At 39.7% G+C, this 18,384-nt stretch overlaps 1 protein-coding gene across 1 annotated transcript in view; it reads right to left on the bottom strand.

Moving 5' to 3' along the window:
• LOC103241384 (uncharacterized) overlaps nucleotides 1-17,170 on the bottom strand; it is a 33,084-nt gene extending 15,914 nt beyond the window's left edge. Inside the window, 3 exon segments of the mRNA XM_038002645.2 lie at nucleotides 15,782-16,444; nucleotides 16,446-16,984; nucleotides 16,987-17,170. Coding sequence (XP_037858573.2) covers nucleotides 16,388-16,444; nucleotides 16,446-16,984; nucleotides 16,987-17,080 — 690 coding nt within the window. The 5' untranslated portion in view covers nucleotides 17,081-17,170 and the 3' untranslated portion in view covers nucleotides 15,782-16,387.
• Nucleotides 17,171-18,384: the final 1,214 nt, after the last annotated feature.

Here is an 18,384-nt window from a genome sequence, read left to right as displayed (position 1 = left end):
TCAGCTTTCTACTTATGGCTAGCCAGTTTTCCCAGCACCATTTATTAAATAGGGAATCCTTTCCCCATTTCTTGTTTCTCTCAGGTTTGTCAAAGATCAGATGGCTGTAGATGTGTGGTATTATTTCTGAGGACTCTGTTCTGTTCCATTGGTCTATATCTCTGTTTTGGTACCAGTACCATGCTGTTTTGGTTACTGTAGCCTTGTAGTATAGTTTGAAGTCAGGTAGCGTGATGCCTCCAGCTTTGTTCTTTTGACTTAGGATTGTCTTGGAGATGCGGGCTCTTTTTTGGTTCCATATGAACTTTAAAGCAGTTTTTTCCAATTCTGTGAAGAAGCTCATTGGTAGCTTGATGGGGATGGCATTGAATCTATAAATTACCTTGGGCAGTATGGCCATTTTCACGATATTGATTCTTCCTATCCATGAGCATGGTATGTTCTTCCATTTGTTTGTGTCCTCTTTTATTTCACTGAGCAGTGGTTTGTAGTTCTCCTTGAAGACGTTCTTTACATCCCTTGTAAGTTGGATTCCTAGGTATTTTATTCTCTTTGAAGCAATTGTGAATGGAAGTTCATTCCTGATTTGGCTCTCTGTTTGACTGTCACTGGTGTATAAGAATGCTTGTGATTTTTGCACATTGATTTTGTATCCTGAGACTTTGCTGAAGTTGCTGATCAGCTTAAGGAGATTTTGGGCTGAGACAATGGGGTTTTCTAAATATACAATCATGTCGTCTGCAAACAGGGACAATTTGACTTCTTCTTTTCCTAACTGAATCCCCTTGATTTCTTTCTCTTGCCTGATTGCCCTAGCCAGAACTTCCAACACTATGTTGAATAGGAGTGGTGAGAGAGGGCATCCCTGTCTTGTGCCAGTTTTCAAAGGGAATTTTTCCAGTTTTTGCCCATTCAGTATGATATTGGCTGTGGGTTTGTCATAAATAGCTCTTATGATTTTGAGGTACATTCCATCAATACCGAATTTATTGAGCGTTTTTAGCATGAAGGGCTGTTGAATTTTGTCAAAAGCCTTTTCTGCATCTATTGAGATAATGATGTGGTTCTTGTCTTTGGTTCTGTTTATATGCTGGATTATGTTTATTGATTTGCGAATGTTGAACCAGCCTTGCATCCCAGGGATGAAGCCCACTTGATCATGGTGGATAAGCTTTTTGATGTGCTGCTGAATCCGGTTTGCCAGTATTTTATTGAGGATTTTTGCATCGATGTTCATCAGGGATATTGGTCTAAAATTCTCTTTTTTTGTTGTGTCTCTGCCAGGCTTTGGTATCAGGATGATGTTGGCCTCATAAAATGAGTTAGGGAGGATTCCCTCTTTTTCTATTGATTGGAATAGTTTCAGAAGGAATGGTACCAGCTCCTCCTTGTACCTCTGGTAGAATTCAGCTGTGAATCCATCTGGTCCTGGACTTTTTTTGGCTGGTAGGCTATTAATTATTGCCTCAATTTCAGAGCCTACTATTGGTCTATTCAGGGATTCAACTTCTTCCTGGTTTAGTCTTGGAAGAGTGTAAGTGTCCAGGAAATTATCCATTTCTTCTAGATTTTCCAGTTTATTTGCGTAGAGGTGTTTATAGTATTCTCTGATGGTAGTTTGTATTTCTGTGGGGTCGGTGGTGATATCCCCTTTATCATTTTTAATTGCGTCGATTTGATTCTTCTCTCTTTTCTTCTTTATTAGTCTTGCTAGTGGTCTGTCAATTTTGTTGATCTTTTCAAAAAACCAACTCCTGGATTCATTGATTTTTTGGAGGGTTTTTTGTGTCTCTATCTCCTTCAGTTCTGCTCTGATCTTAGTTATTTCTTGCCTTCTGCTAGCTTTCGAATGTGTTTGCTCTTGCTTCTCTAGTTCTTTTAATTGCGATGTTAGAGTGTCAATTTTAGATCTTTCCTGCTTTCTCTTGTGGGCATTTAGTGCTATAAATTTCCCTCTACACACTGCTTTAAATGTGTCCCAGAGATTCTGGTATGTTGTATCTTTGTTCTCATTGGTTTCAAAGAACATCTTTATTTCTGCCTTCATTTTGTTATGTACCCAGTAGTCATTCAGGAGCAGGTTGTTCAGTTTCCATGTAGTTGAGCGGTTTTGATTGAGTTTCTTAGTCCTGAGTTCTAATTTGATTGCACTGTGGTCTGAGAGACAGTTTGTTATAATTTCTGTTCTTGTACATTTGCTGAGGAGTGCTTTACTTCCAATTACGTGGTCAATTTTGGAGTAAGTACGATGTGGTGCTGAGAAGAATGTATATTCTGTTGATTTGGGGTGGAGAGTTCTATAGATGTCTATTAGGTCTGCTTGCTGCAGAGATGAGTTCAATTCCTGGATATCCTTGTTAACTTTCTGTCTCGTTGATCTGTCTAATGTTGACAGTGGAGTGTTGAAGTCTCCCATTATTATTGTATGGGAGTCTACGTCTCTTTGTAAGTCTCTAAGGACTTGCTTTATGAATCTGGGTGCTCCTGTATTGGGTGCATATATATTTAGGATAGTTAGCTCTTCCTGTTGAATTGATCCCTTTACCATTATGTAATGGCCTTCTTTGTCTCTTTTGATCTTTGATGGTTTAAAGTCTGTTTTATCAGAGACTAGTATTGCAACCCCCGCTTTTTTGTGTTCTCCATTTGCTTGGTAAATCTTTCTCCATCCCTTTATTTTGAGCCTATGTATGTCTCTGCGTGTGAGATGGGTCTCCTGAATACAGCAGACTGATGGATCTTGACTCTTTATCCAGTTTGCCAGTCTGTGTCTTTTAATTGGAGCATTTAGTCCATTTACATTTAAGGTTAAGATTGTTATGTGTGAACTTGATCCTGCCATTATGATATTAACTGGTTATTTTGCTCGTTAGTTGATGCAGTTTCTTCCTAGCCTTGATGGTCTTTACATTTTGGCATGTTTTTGCAATGGCTGGTACCGGTTGTTCCTTTCCATGTTTAGTGCTTCCTTCAGGGTCTCTTGTAAGGCAGGCCTAGTGGTGACAAAATCTCTAAGCATTTGCTTATCTGTAAAGGATTTTATTTCTCCTTCACTTAAGAAACTTAGTTTGGCTGGATATAAAATTCTGGGTTTAAAATTCTTTTCTTTAAGAATGTTGAATATTGGCCCCCACTCTCTTCTGGCTTGAAGAGTTTCTGCCGAGAGATCTGCTGTTAGTCTGATGGGCTTCCCTTTGTGGGTAACCCGACCTTTCTCTCTGGCTGCCCTTAAGATTTTTTCCTTCATTTCAACTTTGGTGAATCTGGCAATTATGTGTCTTGGAGTTGCTCTTCTCGAGGAGTATCTTTGTGGCGTTCTCTGTATTTCCTGGATTTGAATGTTGGCCTGCCCTACTAGGTTGGGGAAGTTCTCCTGGATGATATCCTGAAGAGTGTTTTCCAACTTGGTTCCATTTTCCCCCTCACTTTCAGGCACCCCAATCAGACGTAGATTTGGTCTTTTTACATAATCCCATACTTCTTGCAGGCTTTGTTCATTTCTTTTTCTTCTTTTTTCTTTTGGTTTCTCTTCTCGCTTCATTTCATTCATTTGATCCTCCATCGCTGACATTCTTTCTTCCAGTTGATCGAGACGGTTACTGAAGCTTGTGCATTTGTCACGTATTTCTTGTGCCATGGTTTTCGTCTCTTTCATTTCGTTTGTGAGCTTCTCTGCATTAATTACTCTAGCCATCAATTCTTCCACTTTTTTTTCAAGATTTTTAGTTTCTTTGCGCTGGGTACGTAATTCCTCCTTTAGCTCTGAGAAATTTGATGGACTGAAGCCTTCTTCTCTCATCTCGTCGAAGTCATTCTCCGTCCAGCTTTGATCCGTTGCTGGCGATGAGCTGCGCTCCTTTGCCGGGGGAGATGCGCTCTTATTTTTTGAATTTCCAGCTTTTCTGCCCTGCTTTTTCCCCATCTTTGTGGTTTTATCTGCCTCTGGTCTTTGATGATGGTGATGTACTGATGGGGTTTTGGTGTAGGTGTCCTTCCTGTTTGATAGCTTTCCTTCTAACAGTCAGGATCCTCAGCTGTAGGTTGTAGCTGTAGGAGATTGCTTGAGGTCCACTCCAGACCCTGTTTGCCTGGGTATCAGCAGCAGAGGCTGCAGAAGATAGAATATTTCTGAACAGCGAGTGTACCTGTCTGATTCTTGCTTTGGAATCTTCCTCTCAGGGGTGTACTCCACCCTGTGAGGTGTGGGGTGTCAGACTGCCCCTAGTGGGGGATGTCTCCCAGTTAGGCTACTCAGGGGTCAGGGACCCACTTGAGCAGGGAGTCTGTCCCTTCTCAGATCTCAACCTCCGTGTTGGGAGATCCACTGCTCTCTTCAAAGCTGTCAGACAGAGTCGTTTGCGTCTGCAGAGCTGCTGCGTTTGTTATTATTTACTGTGCCCTGTCCCCAGAGGTGGAGTCTACAGTGACAGGCAGGTTTCCTTGAGCTGCTGTGAGCTCCACCCAGTTCGAGCTTCCCAGCAGCTTTGTTTACCTACTTAAGCCTCAGCAATGGCGGGCGCCCCTCCCCCAGCCTCGCTGCTGCCTTGCCGGTAGATCACAGACTGCTGTGCTAGCAATGAGGGAGGCTCCGTGGGTGTGGGACCCTCCCGGCCAGGTGTGGGATATGATCTCCTGGTGTGCCTGTCTGCTTAAAGCGCAGTATTGGGGTGGGAGTTACCCGATTTTCCAGGTGTTGTGTGTCTCAGTTCCCCTGGCTAGGAAAAGGGATTCCCTTCCCCCTTGCGCTTTCCAGGTGAGGCAATGCCTCGCCCTGCTTCAGCTCTCGCTGATCGGGCTGCAGCAGCTGACCAGCACCGATCGTCTGGCACTCCCCAGTGAGATGAACCCAGTACCTCAGTTGAAAATGCAGAAATCGCCGGTCTTCTGTGTAGCTCGCGCTGGGAGTTGGAGACTGGAGCTGTTCCTATTCGGCCATCTTGCTCCGCCCCCCAATATTTCTTAACTTTATTAGTCTATCTTAATATCCATGAGGGGCACGGGGAAGAAAGAGATTAGATTAATCACGATCTATAAAAAATCTGTCTTTAAAATCACATTAGATATAGTCAGAAGCACTAATGCTTATATCTTATTGTATCATTTATTTGATGTGTCACATCAGGCATGTCATATAGTCTTTCTCAGTGTTTTTCCTCACATATAGAACAATGATATTGTCTTATGCATAGATTAGTTGTGAGAATTAAATGAGAAAATATATGTGAAAATATCTTGTAATTTGTGAAGCATCATAAAGATGGTTAGTGTGTCTTCAGTAGTTAGCCCCAGGTTTTGGCACTTTGCCCTGACCATTTGTAGCTCTTTTATCCATATGAATTAAGTTATAGAATGTATGTATGATCAGATTTCCAGATGTTCCCATGTTATGGGGTGAGGGATAACAGACTTAGCAGATTGCAGATTCTGAGAGTAAAATGGGGGACTAAAAAGGTCCTGTTCTTCCATACAAAAAGATAATTGGTAAGGATAAGATTGGAGAAAATTTTGCTTATAAGGAGTTCAGGTAAAAATACTAAGTATTTTTTACTGGCTTCAAATTCATTTTAAACCAATAGTATTGTGACATGACTGCCAAATAAATAAATAAGCGGTCCAATATTCTTTCATATCTATAGAAATACGGTGTCACAGATGAGAAAAAGGGGATATGGCTTCTGGACTTGATTGGCACTCTTCCTCTAGCTGTTAAAATGGTCACTCCAGCAAGCTAAGCATATCCGTACAAAGCTAGATGGAGAAGTCCTGGAAAGTTTCCTCTGGGAAATGCTAAGAGAAGATTTTGGGGGAGGAATGTGTCATGGAGGTCTTAAGAGATCTAAAAGGGATTAAAGGGTGTTATACACTGTTGTGGAGGAGAAGATTTGGAACTATTGTATTGTTTTCAGGGGTGAACCTTAGGAATAACTTTAAACAATAAGAGCTGTCTAAAGGGGAATGGGTTATGTGGTGAGGCAGTGAGAGCTCCATTAGGAAAATTGTTCAAGCAGAGGCTAGACAACACCTTCTAAGGGTTGCTATGAGTCACGAGGCAGGTTTTAAGAAGATATTACTAAAATGTCACTGATTCTGAGATAGTATTTCTACAGTAGAATTAAATACTCCACTAGAGAATTATTTACTTTTTTAAAAATGTTTTTGTCATATTAAAAAAAAAAGTGTGGATTTTGAAATTGGCAAACTGGAGTTTGCTATTGAATGGTATTTGGATATTGTTTAACCTCTTTGAACATTAGTTATGTCATCAATAACATGGCTATTATCCATTATTTCTGCATTATTGTGGAGATTAAACAACACAACATTGGTGAAAGATCCTTAGTAATGACTTGTCTTAGCAAGGGCTCAAAGATAGTAACTTTTGTCACAATTATTATTTGTTCCTTCTATTTTCTACATGCATTTTATTTCCTCTTATCTAACAGATTCCTTTTAGGTGATTCTACTGAATCCTTCAGGGACATATGATATAAGTGGGTGAAATGATAATTCCCATGAGTCTGGTAGAAAGAATTCACCCTGAAGGAAGTTGGCAGATCGCAGACGTACTGAGTCATCTGTTTTGTGTTTGCATTGATGCTTGTTTCCTACTAAACAGAGGCAACTTGTGGAACAGCTTTTCTTTGCTGTTGTTCTAAATTATAACCTGATTTTCCTGCCCATCAAAACCAGAACTAGGCCGACCTGATTGATTTATTTTTTCTTTGTTCAAAGTTTTAGGCAATAAAACAACCTATTAAAATTTTAAAGGCCCAAGCTCTCCGTCGCAGAGTAGACATGGTATCTGCAGCCTCCAGGAGTAAGAAGGGTTAGTAACTGAACTATTGGGCTCAGTTATGTATGTTTCTATGTCTAATTTTTCTATCAATAAAGTGAACCTAAATCAATTTTACTTAAAATTACTCTTCAATGGCTGAGTTAATAAAGGAGAAGCAGTTTACTATTCTTAGAAAAAGATCAAACACATGAGATCCTGTTCTCTCAAGCATATTGCTAAATATTAAGTAAGAATCTTCCACTTCAAATGCATTGAACTAAGGGACAAATGTACTGCGACTCCACCTCCCCATGACAGTCCTTTGGTAAAGAGTTCACATCAAATTTTTTAAGTTGTTCACTTTGTTTCTTAACTACTTTTTGCTTTTCCTTCTAAAAATCAAATTTGTACTCCACAGCATTAACTATTCTCGACTTTTTCCCTGCCAAATATGAGAATTCATTTTTTTGATTCTATAAACAAGAAACAAATTAGAATCGATAGTTAATCAAAACTGATAACTGTGAGAGTGGGAATGATCAAGGTACAGCTTGTTATTGCTTAAACAGTTGCCTTGTTTATGATGACAAATAATTAGATTAAAAAGCTGCGTGACCAGACTGTGAAATAACTTATTTAAAGGATTGTTAGAGGAACTGGGCCTGTTTAACATATATTATTCATAAAGCCCATGAAAATTGAGTAAACACTTTCTACAGTGTCTAATTTAGTGAGTAGTAGTGATATTATGTTTGATTACAAAGGTAGAGACAATTAGACAACATTTATAAGAAGTTGTTGAATTTTTCTGTTGCAGCTTTATACAATATGATAGCAATAACATGTACAAATGTATATTTACAAATATATTTTTGTATTGTTTCTTTGTATTATTTTCAAATATATATATTTATATCAACTAATATGTTTGTATATCATTTTTAAATTTAAAAGTAACCAAATTAATTTATTTTATCATTTCAAAATAAGGTGTCAATTATGTTCTTAAGAGTTTACAGTTGCTAAATACTAGATCAGAAGGTTATTTATTTCTAAATTTCATTTCCATTATGTTGGTTCCATTATGTTTAGCTTAAAAGATTTTAGAGAAGACCAAAGGTAAACTTTTTAGGAAAACATTTCTTTAACTCTTAACCTCACTAGAGAGATAAGATTCTATGTTATGTGACAAATAATGCTTCTCCATCAATAGTATAATATATTTTAAAACTGTCTCTAGAAATAGTACAGTTAATCAGATTTTCTTGACTCGTTGAGTGACAAATACTGACTTTGGTACATTAAATTCAATGTTGGTGAAGGTAGATCAGATAAAGAACGTAGCTAAGTCAGAAGACTTCGTTGACAACTTGAAGAGAAATATTGTTGCTATGCTAATAGATTTTGGTTTTTAATCACAAAGAATAATTTCTTTGTTTATGTATAGTTTTAACCACTGTTAAAACCATACCTGCTCTTATAGACATAAAATATCCCCTGAAATATCACAATAAAAATTATAAAATATTATGAAAAATGTAGACACCCACAATTTTACCATTTTAAAAAAACTTTGTATATTGTTAAAACTTTGGATTTTTTTTTCTATCATGTTTTTCTTTCACACTTGGTTGTAATCAAAGTATGTATTTAATTCTGTATTCTGATTTTTTCAATTAATTTTGCTCAAAAGGATTTTCAAATATCTTTACACAGTTTTCTAATCATCTTTCTAATGATCGCATTAGGCTAAATTTCAAGGTACCTCAAGATTTATTCCATTTGTACCACAAATGTTTATTGGTCACTACTATAAGCTTAGCATTGTTTTAGGTACTTTACAAAAACTTCTACCCCTGTGCATTCTATGGGAAAATGACACAGGATGTATAGATGGTATATGAAAAAAAAAATCCATAAAATCTCTAATTCAGTGCTATTACTATCCTAGTGTTAAATATTTCAGTTTTTCATTAGGTTGCTGATTATCAGCCAAGGCAGTAAAAAAATATGTGTATATGTTTGTGTAGATCCTGTGGCAGGTTTAAATCTATTAAACTTAAACTACTTTTTTTTTTTTTTAATTTCTCTATCTAAACAGATATACAGCAGTCATTGCCTAGTAATAATGCCAGAAATATTTTGAGACTAAAAGAAAGTTCTGCCTGGATAGTTGATCAGGACAGCTTCTATTTTCAGTGGGCCTGGGCATGTCTGCCAGGCATCACCTGGATATTGACATGCTTTCCTTCATGTGTGATGGCTCCCAATTCAGAGATCCCACAGTCATCAAAGGTCCCTATCTAAGTAATTAAAATAAAAATGTTTTTGAGTGAGATTTGAAATTTCCTATGAGGACCCCTTTGGTAGGGGAAGAGCCCAAGCATATTCTCTCAGATAGAAGTAGAAGAAAGCAGCAAAGTTACCGGGTTTCCATATGTTGGTCACAGGTTAGCTTTTCGTCTCATTTAGATGGTAATAGATAACTCCATACGAGGAGGCACTATGCTAATTTTGATTAAAGGTCACGCATAGAAAAAAGCATTAGATTTTCAACAGAAACAAAAAGATAATACAACACCCTTAGGTTTAGATAAGACTAAACTTCAAATAGGATACAGCCACACATATATATAAAAAAATTATTTTGGCTTTGTTTTCTACTTCTTCATCAGTGAACATTCATTGATGCTTATTTCTATGAGACACAATTAGAATGTTCCAGGACATAAACATAAACTAATATTTTGGCTATCTATGGGGAATGTAAGTGTGGTATTATTACCCCAGAAAAGTTGCTCTGGACATGACATCTTGAGCTTTTTTCCCTCTTTCTTTTTTTGAATCATTTTAACTTTCTTTTTCAATAGGGTACTTACATTTATTCCCAAATTCTCTTTTTAATATTTTTATAGATATTGAACTCAAAGTGATAACTTTAGCTTGGAATTACTAATTGACATCCTTTGATCTTATAATGGAGCTGAAAGAGTAGGGATGCAATACTTAAATAGCAAAGTGTCACCTGGAAACTGCCATTTTATACTGGTAATAATAATAGATATTTATTGAGCAACTTATGTTTCAGAAGTTTGGTAAGCACTTTATATGAATTTCTTTATTCAGTTCACTTAACAACAGTATAACAGATGCACTACTTCTATACCTGTTTTACCAATGAGGAAATTGGGGCACTGGGAAATTTTAAAACTGGCCCAAAGTCTCATGGTGAATGCAGAGCACACACTCTTAACCACTCTCTCAGGCTGCCTCTCTATATAAGGAGTTCTGATCATAACCTGGCAAATCATTTATCCATCCTTCCAGCCAGCTAGCCACTGAGTCAAGTATTTAGCAAGGATGTAGGAGGGATATAAACTGTCAATAAGATAGACACGGTCACTGTCCTTGGGCTGCTTTCTAGAGAAGAGGAGGAACAATTAAGCAAGCACCCACACACAGCGTGGTTTATGCTATGATAGGGAAGTATAAGGTACTCAGGGGCATAGAAGAAGACTCTAAGCTAGTCTGGAGGAGGTGTCAGGTCGGCAGATCAGAAAGTTGTCCTTATTCCTGTGTTCTCAGACATTTTGTCACAAAAGGCATATAACATATCCTCAGAGGGAAAGGTCTTTGAAATAAGGTCCTCTTCTGTCTTGTTACCTGAGGGCCTGCTGCATAGTAGCTGCTCAATGAAAATTTGTTGAATGAATGAATGAGAATTCTAATGCTCCATAATAACTCCATTGTGACAGGGGGTCTTTTGACTTATTTCTAACTTTATCTTTATTCTGAATATTCTTAAACACTTTTCCTCTAAGTCTGAAATAAATGTATCCTTTTGACTTGCGAATTCAAGTCTCTGCTCCCTTTTAAGCCATTACTAAAAGCTCTAGTCCAAGAAAGCTGCTGTACCCATAATATTTCACTAGAAAGAGACCTCCCCAGGTCTCTTTTAAACCAAGTGCCCTGAAGTAGGAATTCTGGGACAATCTGGTAAAGTGGAGACTGGTTGCTTTTTCCCTCTTTTTTTCCAGTTGGTCTGTGGGATCTGATGCTCTGCTCACTTTCCATAGTTCTGAAAGACTTGTTCTCCATTTACCTGGGCATGGTGGCCTGGAAATTTCTGTTACCTCACTTCTCCCCAACTCTTTCACTCTTCAAACGGTATTAACTTTGGGGAACTAGTTCTTAATTATTTACCACACACTTCTCTGGAAGACTGTAAGAATCCAGGACGAAACTAGAGGAAGAGGCCAAAAGTAAACTGAAAGAACAGGCTAATGATTTCTCTGAGCAACAATTTTTGTTATTATAATGCAGTGATTTACGTAGGTTGTAATTCTCGAGAGCAGGTGTTGGGTTATGTCTTCCTTATGCCTGCTTGGAATGCCTTTGTGCTAATGTACTATTTTTTCTGATGAAACAACAGCAAATATAGGCAGCAAAATAATGTTGGTGGTTGAAGGTAATGGCAAGGGGAAACCAAAGCTTCCCAGGGGAAGAGAGAAGTTAACTGGGAGCTAGTAATCTTTTTGGCAAGTTACAGTGGCCAGGTTTGTATGTGATTTTACATTTTTCTAATTGCATCATCTTAATTCCTAGCCTGATCCCACTATTTAAAATTGTACCTCATTCTTTTCTCCATTTTATGTTTCTTCAGAGCCCTTATCTTCATTATGTGATTTACTTACTATTATTAATGTCTGACATATTGGGAATTTTTGTCTGTTTCGTTTATTACTTATTCAGGGCCTAGAAGTGACCTGGTACAGGGTAGGTGTGCCATAGTTCATTTATTCAACAGATATTTATCTGTTGGATAATGAATTATTCTGATGAAAGCAATATTTTAAAAGTAACTATAATCAAGTTTTTTCATACATGTATTGATTTTATAAACAAATGGCTGAGCTGGGCACAGTGGCTCATGCCTGTAATCCTAGCACTTTAGGAGGCCAAGGTGTGTGGATCACCTGATGACAGGAGTTTGAGACCAGCCTGGCCAACATAGTGAAACCCCATCTCTACTAAAATACAAAAAAAAATTTAGCCGGGCATGGTGGCAGACGCCTGCAATCCCAGATACTGGGGAGGCTGAGGCAGGACAATCGCTTGAACCTGGGAGGCGGAGGTTACAGTGAGCTGAGATCACACCATTGCACTCCAGCCTGGGCAAAAAGAGTGAAACTCTGTCTCAAAATAAATAAATAAATAAAAATAAAGTAAGTTGCTGAACATTAAAAATTATTTTATATAAATCTTGTAATTAGACAAAATATTACAGTGGACTTCTACAAAAGCTTTGATAGTCAAAACCCACACGAATCAGCATGATATGCTCCTCAAAAACATACACATGGAAGAATAAGCCTGTGCTGGTAAGAATGGAAAATCCTGAGGTTTCCTGAAGCCAGTAGACTTGAATCCCTAAAGCTAAGGGTATGGTTTGTTTCAATGAACTTATAACTGTCTGGCAGCAAGGCTAAGGCTGCTTGCCACCCCCATGACACTCTGAGGCTCACTAGTTTTATATTTTTATTTCTGGACAAAACATTATCATTTGATTTCGTGGTTCTTAGTACAGGATCAGGCAGCTTGTGGGAACTCAAAACATAAAAGATGAATAGAGGAACATATTAATTATTTGGGAGTGTCTCCTGCATTTGAGGTTGACATAATCACAGCAGATGCTTTCTGACAATGACATGTTAGTATGCTGTGAAGACTTCAGTGGCTGCTCCAGTTTTTCCTCTTCCCAAGACTCTCTGGCTTTTAGGGCCAATCTAGTGTAGGCAAAACTGGGCTAATCTGAGTAGAAGGCAAGTACACTTTTGGCTGAGATCCAGGTACCTTCCTCTGTCACCCAGTGTGGGCCTGAACAAACTCAACCGCTGGCCTGAATCACTGATAAAGGACTAGACATATCTAGAAGTAGGAGGAACAAGTGGCCTCACAGGTCCTGGATTAATATAACGAGTGGATGAGTTCAAAAAGATAGAGCATTGCAAGTGAGTTCTTTGTAGGACTGTACTAATGACATCTGACTTAATTCTAAATGGAGAAAAGTTTGGGCAGGCAGGTAAACATATGTGAATCACATAGTTGTGTGACACCTGTGAAATTCTTAAATATTTCATATATTTTAACGTGGTCATTCGGGGAAAAGCCTCACATAAACTATTGGTCAAATGGTACATGGGGATTCATCAACTCTAAGTTTTAAACCCATTTGTTCTTTTAACACTCTGAAAAATTTTTTAAAACCAGCTTTATTGAGATAAAACTCACCATACAATTTACCTACTTAAAGTACACAATTCAACAGTTTTTAGTATATTTACAGTATTGCAACCATCATGACAGTCAATTTTAGACTATTTGCATCACTCCAAGAAGACACCGTGTATCCTTTAGTCACTCCCCTTTTCTCCCTAATCTTACCTTCTACTCCAGTCTCAGGAAACAACTAATCTACTTTCTCTGTAGATTTGCCTATTGTGGATATGTTATGTAAATAAATCATATAATACGTGGTCTTCTTTCACTTAACATAATCTCTTCAATGTTCACCCATGTTGTAGTGTGTATCAGTCACATGATTTTCGTTGCTGCATAATATTTTGTCATTTCATTCCATACTACATTTTATTCATCCATTCATCATTCAGTAGACAACTTGGGTTGTTTCAATCAACTTCTTTGGGTGTTATGAGTAATGCTGCTATGAACATTTGTGTACAGTTCTTGAATGGACATAAGTTTTCAGTTCTGTTGAATATATGCCTAGGAGTGGAATTGTTTGATTATGTGGTAATTCTATTTTCAACTTTTTGAGGAACAATCAAACTCTCTTCCATAGCAATTGTACCATTTTACATCCCCACCAGCAATACCAGCAATATGTGACAGTTCAATTTTCCCTACATCTTACTAACACTTGTTATTATCTATTTTTATTTGTTTGTTTGTTTGTTTTTTGGTGATAGCCATTCTGGTTGGTGTGAAGTGCGATCCTATTGTGGTTTTGATTTGATTTTCATTTCCCTAACCACTAATGGCTAGTAAACACCTTCTCATGTGTAAATTGGCTGTTTGTACCTGCTCTTTGGAGAAAAGTCTATTCAAATATTTTATCCCTTTTAAAATGGGTTATTTGTGTTTTTGTTGTTGAGTTCTTCATTCTCTGCCTTAAGAGTGGAGGATGGTTGGAGGAAGAGAGTCTCAGACCTCTCAGTTGCTCTCATCTAGAATAGAGCTCTGAAACTCAAAGCTGGGGATGATGAGTAATGCTGGTAGTCTCCTTCTCTCAGGGTATACTGTAGATGAGAATCTAGGTTGAGAGGGGGCCCTGTGTTATTGGCTGCACCCATCCACAGTGGAACATCATCACACTCAACGGGAGAGGGCGGGGAAACATATTGTGGTTCAAGCATCACAATTGTTTGCAGTTCTTACTGAAATATAAGAGATTGTCTTGAATATATATTTTCTTCATGCTATATGTTCTCAGGACAATTTCCAGCAACTTTAAATGGTTATTTATCTATAATTTTCACTAGTTATTGTTGTTTTTAGGGAGTGGATTTGAAAAGCTCTTCACATCACCATTCTGGAAGTGAGTCCCGTTTGGATCATTTTTTATGAAATGAATATTTTGTTTCTTTTATACTTGGTGGTAAAATAGTGGTAAAACTCTCTTTATAATTAGCATAGTAGAGATAGAATTGCTGTATAATTACAAAGGGTAGTTTTTATAAAGTATTTGCAAATTTACAGTGAATTAAGAAAACCAATGAGAGTTGAGGACTGGTTGACTTCCAACTTCAAATTGACTTTCAACTTCAAATCTAGTCAAATTCTAGAATGTCCATGTTTTGACAAATAATTTTTAACTTATTGCCATTCAACAGTTGTAAAGAAATATCTGAGTAATGAGAGTGACAGTGCATTTCATACTACAGCTTGTTGGTTTTGGTCTAGTTATCTGTGTATAAAGCCATCACAGTCATTGAAAAAGTCACCAAAATGACCTGTTTTAAACAGCATAGGAATAATTCAGATGTGGAAATCAAGTTATTAAAAATTCAACATTTTTGTGTATACATTTTAAAATTTCACTAGCAAAAATGACCATGTATTTTCTAATTTTTGTCTAATTCAAAATAAGTACTGCACTACAAAGTATTTTTGAAAACCAACTTTCCCAACTCCCCTGATGCAGTTATTTGGACTTTGGGGGCTAAGTCTTACATTTAACAATTCTTCAAACTCCTTATCTGATTATGCACTGGGCTCATATGTGAATTGCCAACCAGTTGAATGCCACTTTAGTTGAAACAAATCTGGAGTCCAACTCATATTTAAAACACTTCTCTAAACATTTCCCCACCTTCACCATCCCCACGGCAAAGGTAACTATTCAGCTAACTCTAGCTGGCTGTCTTTTGGTGAAGAAGTTTGGTTACTTATAAAGGATCACTTAAGTATCTTTGAGAAAATACATACCACTTAATACTTACAAGAGAATGTTAAAATGTATTCCTTGTTGGAAATTCTTCACTTTTTGGCAGGTGGCTTGTGTGTACTATTGCCTAAAGTACAGTAGTTTAAGTAGCTTATGGGCAGAGAGGGATTGTAGAAGAGCATGGAACCAGGTAAAGATGAATATTTAAGAAGGAAACCAAGCACATCCCAATGATATTTTCCTGAGTAGTTAATGGACTACACAAAGGTAAATAGTGAAAATAGCAAAGTAATTTTCTCTTCTTTTAGTTTGGAAAGTTTCAGTTAAAGTTTGGCTTCTATTGAGTGAAACATCTTAGTTTCCCACATAGTGAAAGGTAAATGGAAAAATCCATCAATTCTGAAAATTGTAATGCAGTTAAATAATAAACTGATAAATTGCATTAAAGCTCAGTATTAATTTTTTCTCCTATAGAGACAGGAATTCTATCCTACTAAAGCTACTTAACAGTTCAAGTAGGTATTTTGGAAGATGCTTACCTCCTAGTTGGGTGTATCTCCCTGCGGCTTAGGTGAGCGCCGAGGCTTTGGCTCCTCCCCAGCTGCTGCGAGCTTCCCACTGTGCCGGGCGCCTGGGAGCCTCCCGGAGTTAGGTGTTCGGCCCCGCCCTCAGGACTATTGCTAAAACTCAAATTTTACCCGGCTAAATCCGGTGATTAATTATTGACAAAAGGAAAACACTCCTACGCAAACTTGTGTCCAACCGCACTGCTCCCAGCGACTCCTTCCAGAAGAGAATGCGTGCTGCAACACTCCCCTCCCCCCCTTGCTCTATGGTCCCAACTTCTCAAACGCTGCCACTCTCAGTCCTGGGCGATCAGACTGGTCCTTGGAGGAATGCAGCTCAACGACTTCTACATTTTAAAATTTGGTTTTCTGCAGCTCGTTCGCACTTCTCCAGAGACAAGCCTCTCGGGAGGGGGCGCTTTCCCAGTGCAGGGGAAGCAGGGGCTCCGAGAGCAACAGAGGCGGCTGAGGCGTCGCTGTCACCTCCGGCTGCTGCAGTAAAACCCCGAGCCGAGGCGGCGACGGGGAGGAGGGGATAGGGAGGCGCCCTCCCCCGCGCTGGGGCTGGAATCCCCGACACTACTGAAGGGGCACGTCCTTTGGCTGTGGTAGAGGGGCGGGCCGATAAACAGGAGGTGAGAAGGTGGGAGCTCTGGGGCTTTAGCCTAAGCCGCGTTAAAGCGCCCAGGGAAAGCCCGCGCCCAGCATCCACCGGGCTACACACTTCGGCAAGGGGGCGAAGAAGCCCTGGTGTAAGCAGAACAGGACTGCGTCTGAAAGTCGGCATCAGGCTGCTAAGTGAGCCAAGGGCTCGGGCTGGGGCAGCGGGCGGCCAAGCAAGCATCCCACCTCATTTGTTTGTCAAAAACCGAAGAAAACAAAGCCTTTTAGCACTGGCAGCTAATTTTGGTGCCTCTGAACCTGTGAAACGCCCCTCCCCGCCTCACTCGCATCCTGCCCCCTTGCCCGCGGTAGCTGGGAGGTTAATCTTTAAAAAGGTGGACTCCGCCGGGGAAACATGAAAGGATCGTGTCCGGAGAACTTGTGTGTGTGCCCACTCACAAGTGCAGATAATTAATCTGGGCCCGGACTGCGGCAGGAGGGCAAACTGGGGAAAGAGGGCTGGGAGGCGGCCCGGTGGTGCAGAGACGCGCAGCGCCTGCTTCCGCGGCCCCCGGGCTGGCGTGCCCTGTGCTTACGCTCCACGCTCGAATATCTTCCCCGGAGGGCTCGGAACCAGCGCGAGCACCTTCCCTGGAAGCCCACATCCATCACCCAGCGATCTCCTCTCCATCGAGAGCAGGGCTTGCTGAGAGTGGCGGAGGACCTTGAAGGCTCCCAGCTCTGTATCTCCGTGGCGGAGACGCTTTCTGCTCGAGGCCCAGGGGAGTCCGGGAGCGAAAGCCTCTTCTGATGAATGAGCATTTGGGCAGTATCTGCCCATCAGCCCCCACTGCCGAAGGAGGAGACACTGCACATGCTCGGCCAGGGCTGATTGTGCTAAAGCGCGAATTTTGGCTGCTGGCAGGTCTCTGCTCATCCTCAACGCGCTTTCAGCGGGTTCCACACTGCCAGGGCTACGAAGAGGGAGGCCCAAACGTTACTGGGCGGTGGTGTCTCCATGCAGGAGGGAGGATGTCCCCAGAGGAAGCTAAAGGTAGATGGGGGCAGGGAAGGGAACCAATAGAAACACAGCACCTGCTTGGAGTCCCTGTTAGCCATTTTACATAGTTATCATTTCCTTCTGCTCCCGTGTCTAAATAGCAGCAACCACTGTTAGTGTTATTTATTTCTTTATCACATTCGTTATCTCTTGGCTTCTCCCGACACACCTTGCAATGCTGGCGGGTAGATATGACCGCTCAGGGCATGTAGATCAGGAAATAGAAACCCTAAGAAACGACTTTGCCGGGGCTACCAAGTCCATCTGCAGTGACGCCAATTCTATTTACACTGGTAAATGTTATTTTTCATTATCTATTTTCCCTCCCTTGGTTGTGACACTCCACCCTCCACACTGTGATTGCACATTTGTGGAAATATAGAAATAGACCTTGTTGGCAAAGGTTTGTGAAATGGATGTGAGACCTTGCAACTACTCCAACTGGAGGTTGGGGGAAACTGGTACAGCTGGCAGATGTATTCAGACCATTAAAAATAATCTTAAATAACACACACGTATTATAACCACACACAGGAACACCTTCATGAATATCTTAGCATCTCCAAATGGAGAATAAATATTCCATGTTTTCCATACAGCTATAGAATATTCTCGAAACAACTAGATCACAAACTTTAGGTCAACACTTTTATTTTTATTTTTATATTGGAGACCTGGCTCACTCTGTTGCCCAGATTGGAGTGCAGAGGCACGGTCACAGTTCACTACAATCTCAGCCTCCTGAGTTCAAGTGATCCTCCCTCCTCAGCCTCCTGTGTAGGTGAGACTACAGGCACGTGCCACCACACCCAACTATTTTCTAAATTCCTTGTAGAGATGGGGTCTCATTTTGTTGCCCAGGCTTAGGTCAACACATTTTAAAAGGCAGAAATCATACAGACCACATCATCCA

The sequence above is a fragment of the Chlorocebus sabaeus genome, chromosome 15, assembly GCF_047675955.1.
Source record: "Chlorocebus sabaeus isolate Y175 chromosome 15, mChlSab1.0.hap1, whole genome shotgun sequence".
Classification (NCBI taxonomy): domain Eukaryota; kingdom Metazoa; phylum Chordata; class Mammalia; order Primates; family Cercopithecidae; genus Chlorocebus; species Chlorocebus sabaeus.
This window is presented reverse-complemented; position numbering and strand designations above follow the sequence as displayed.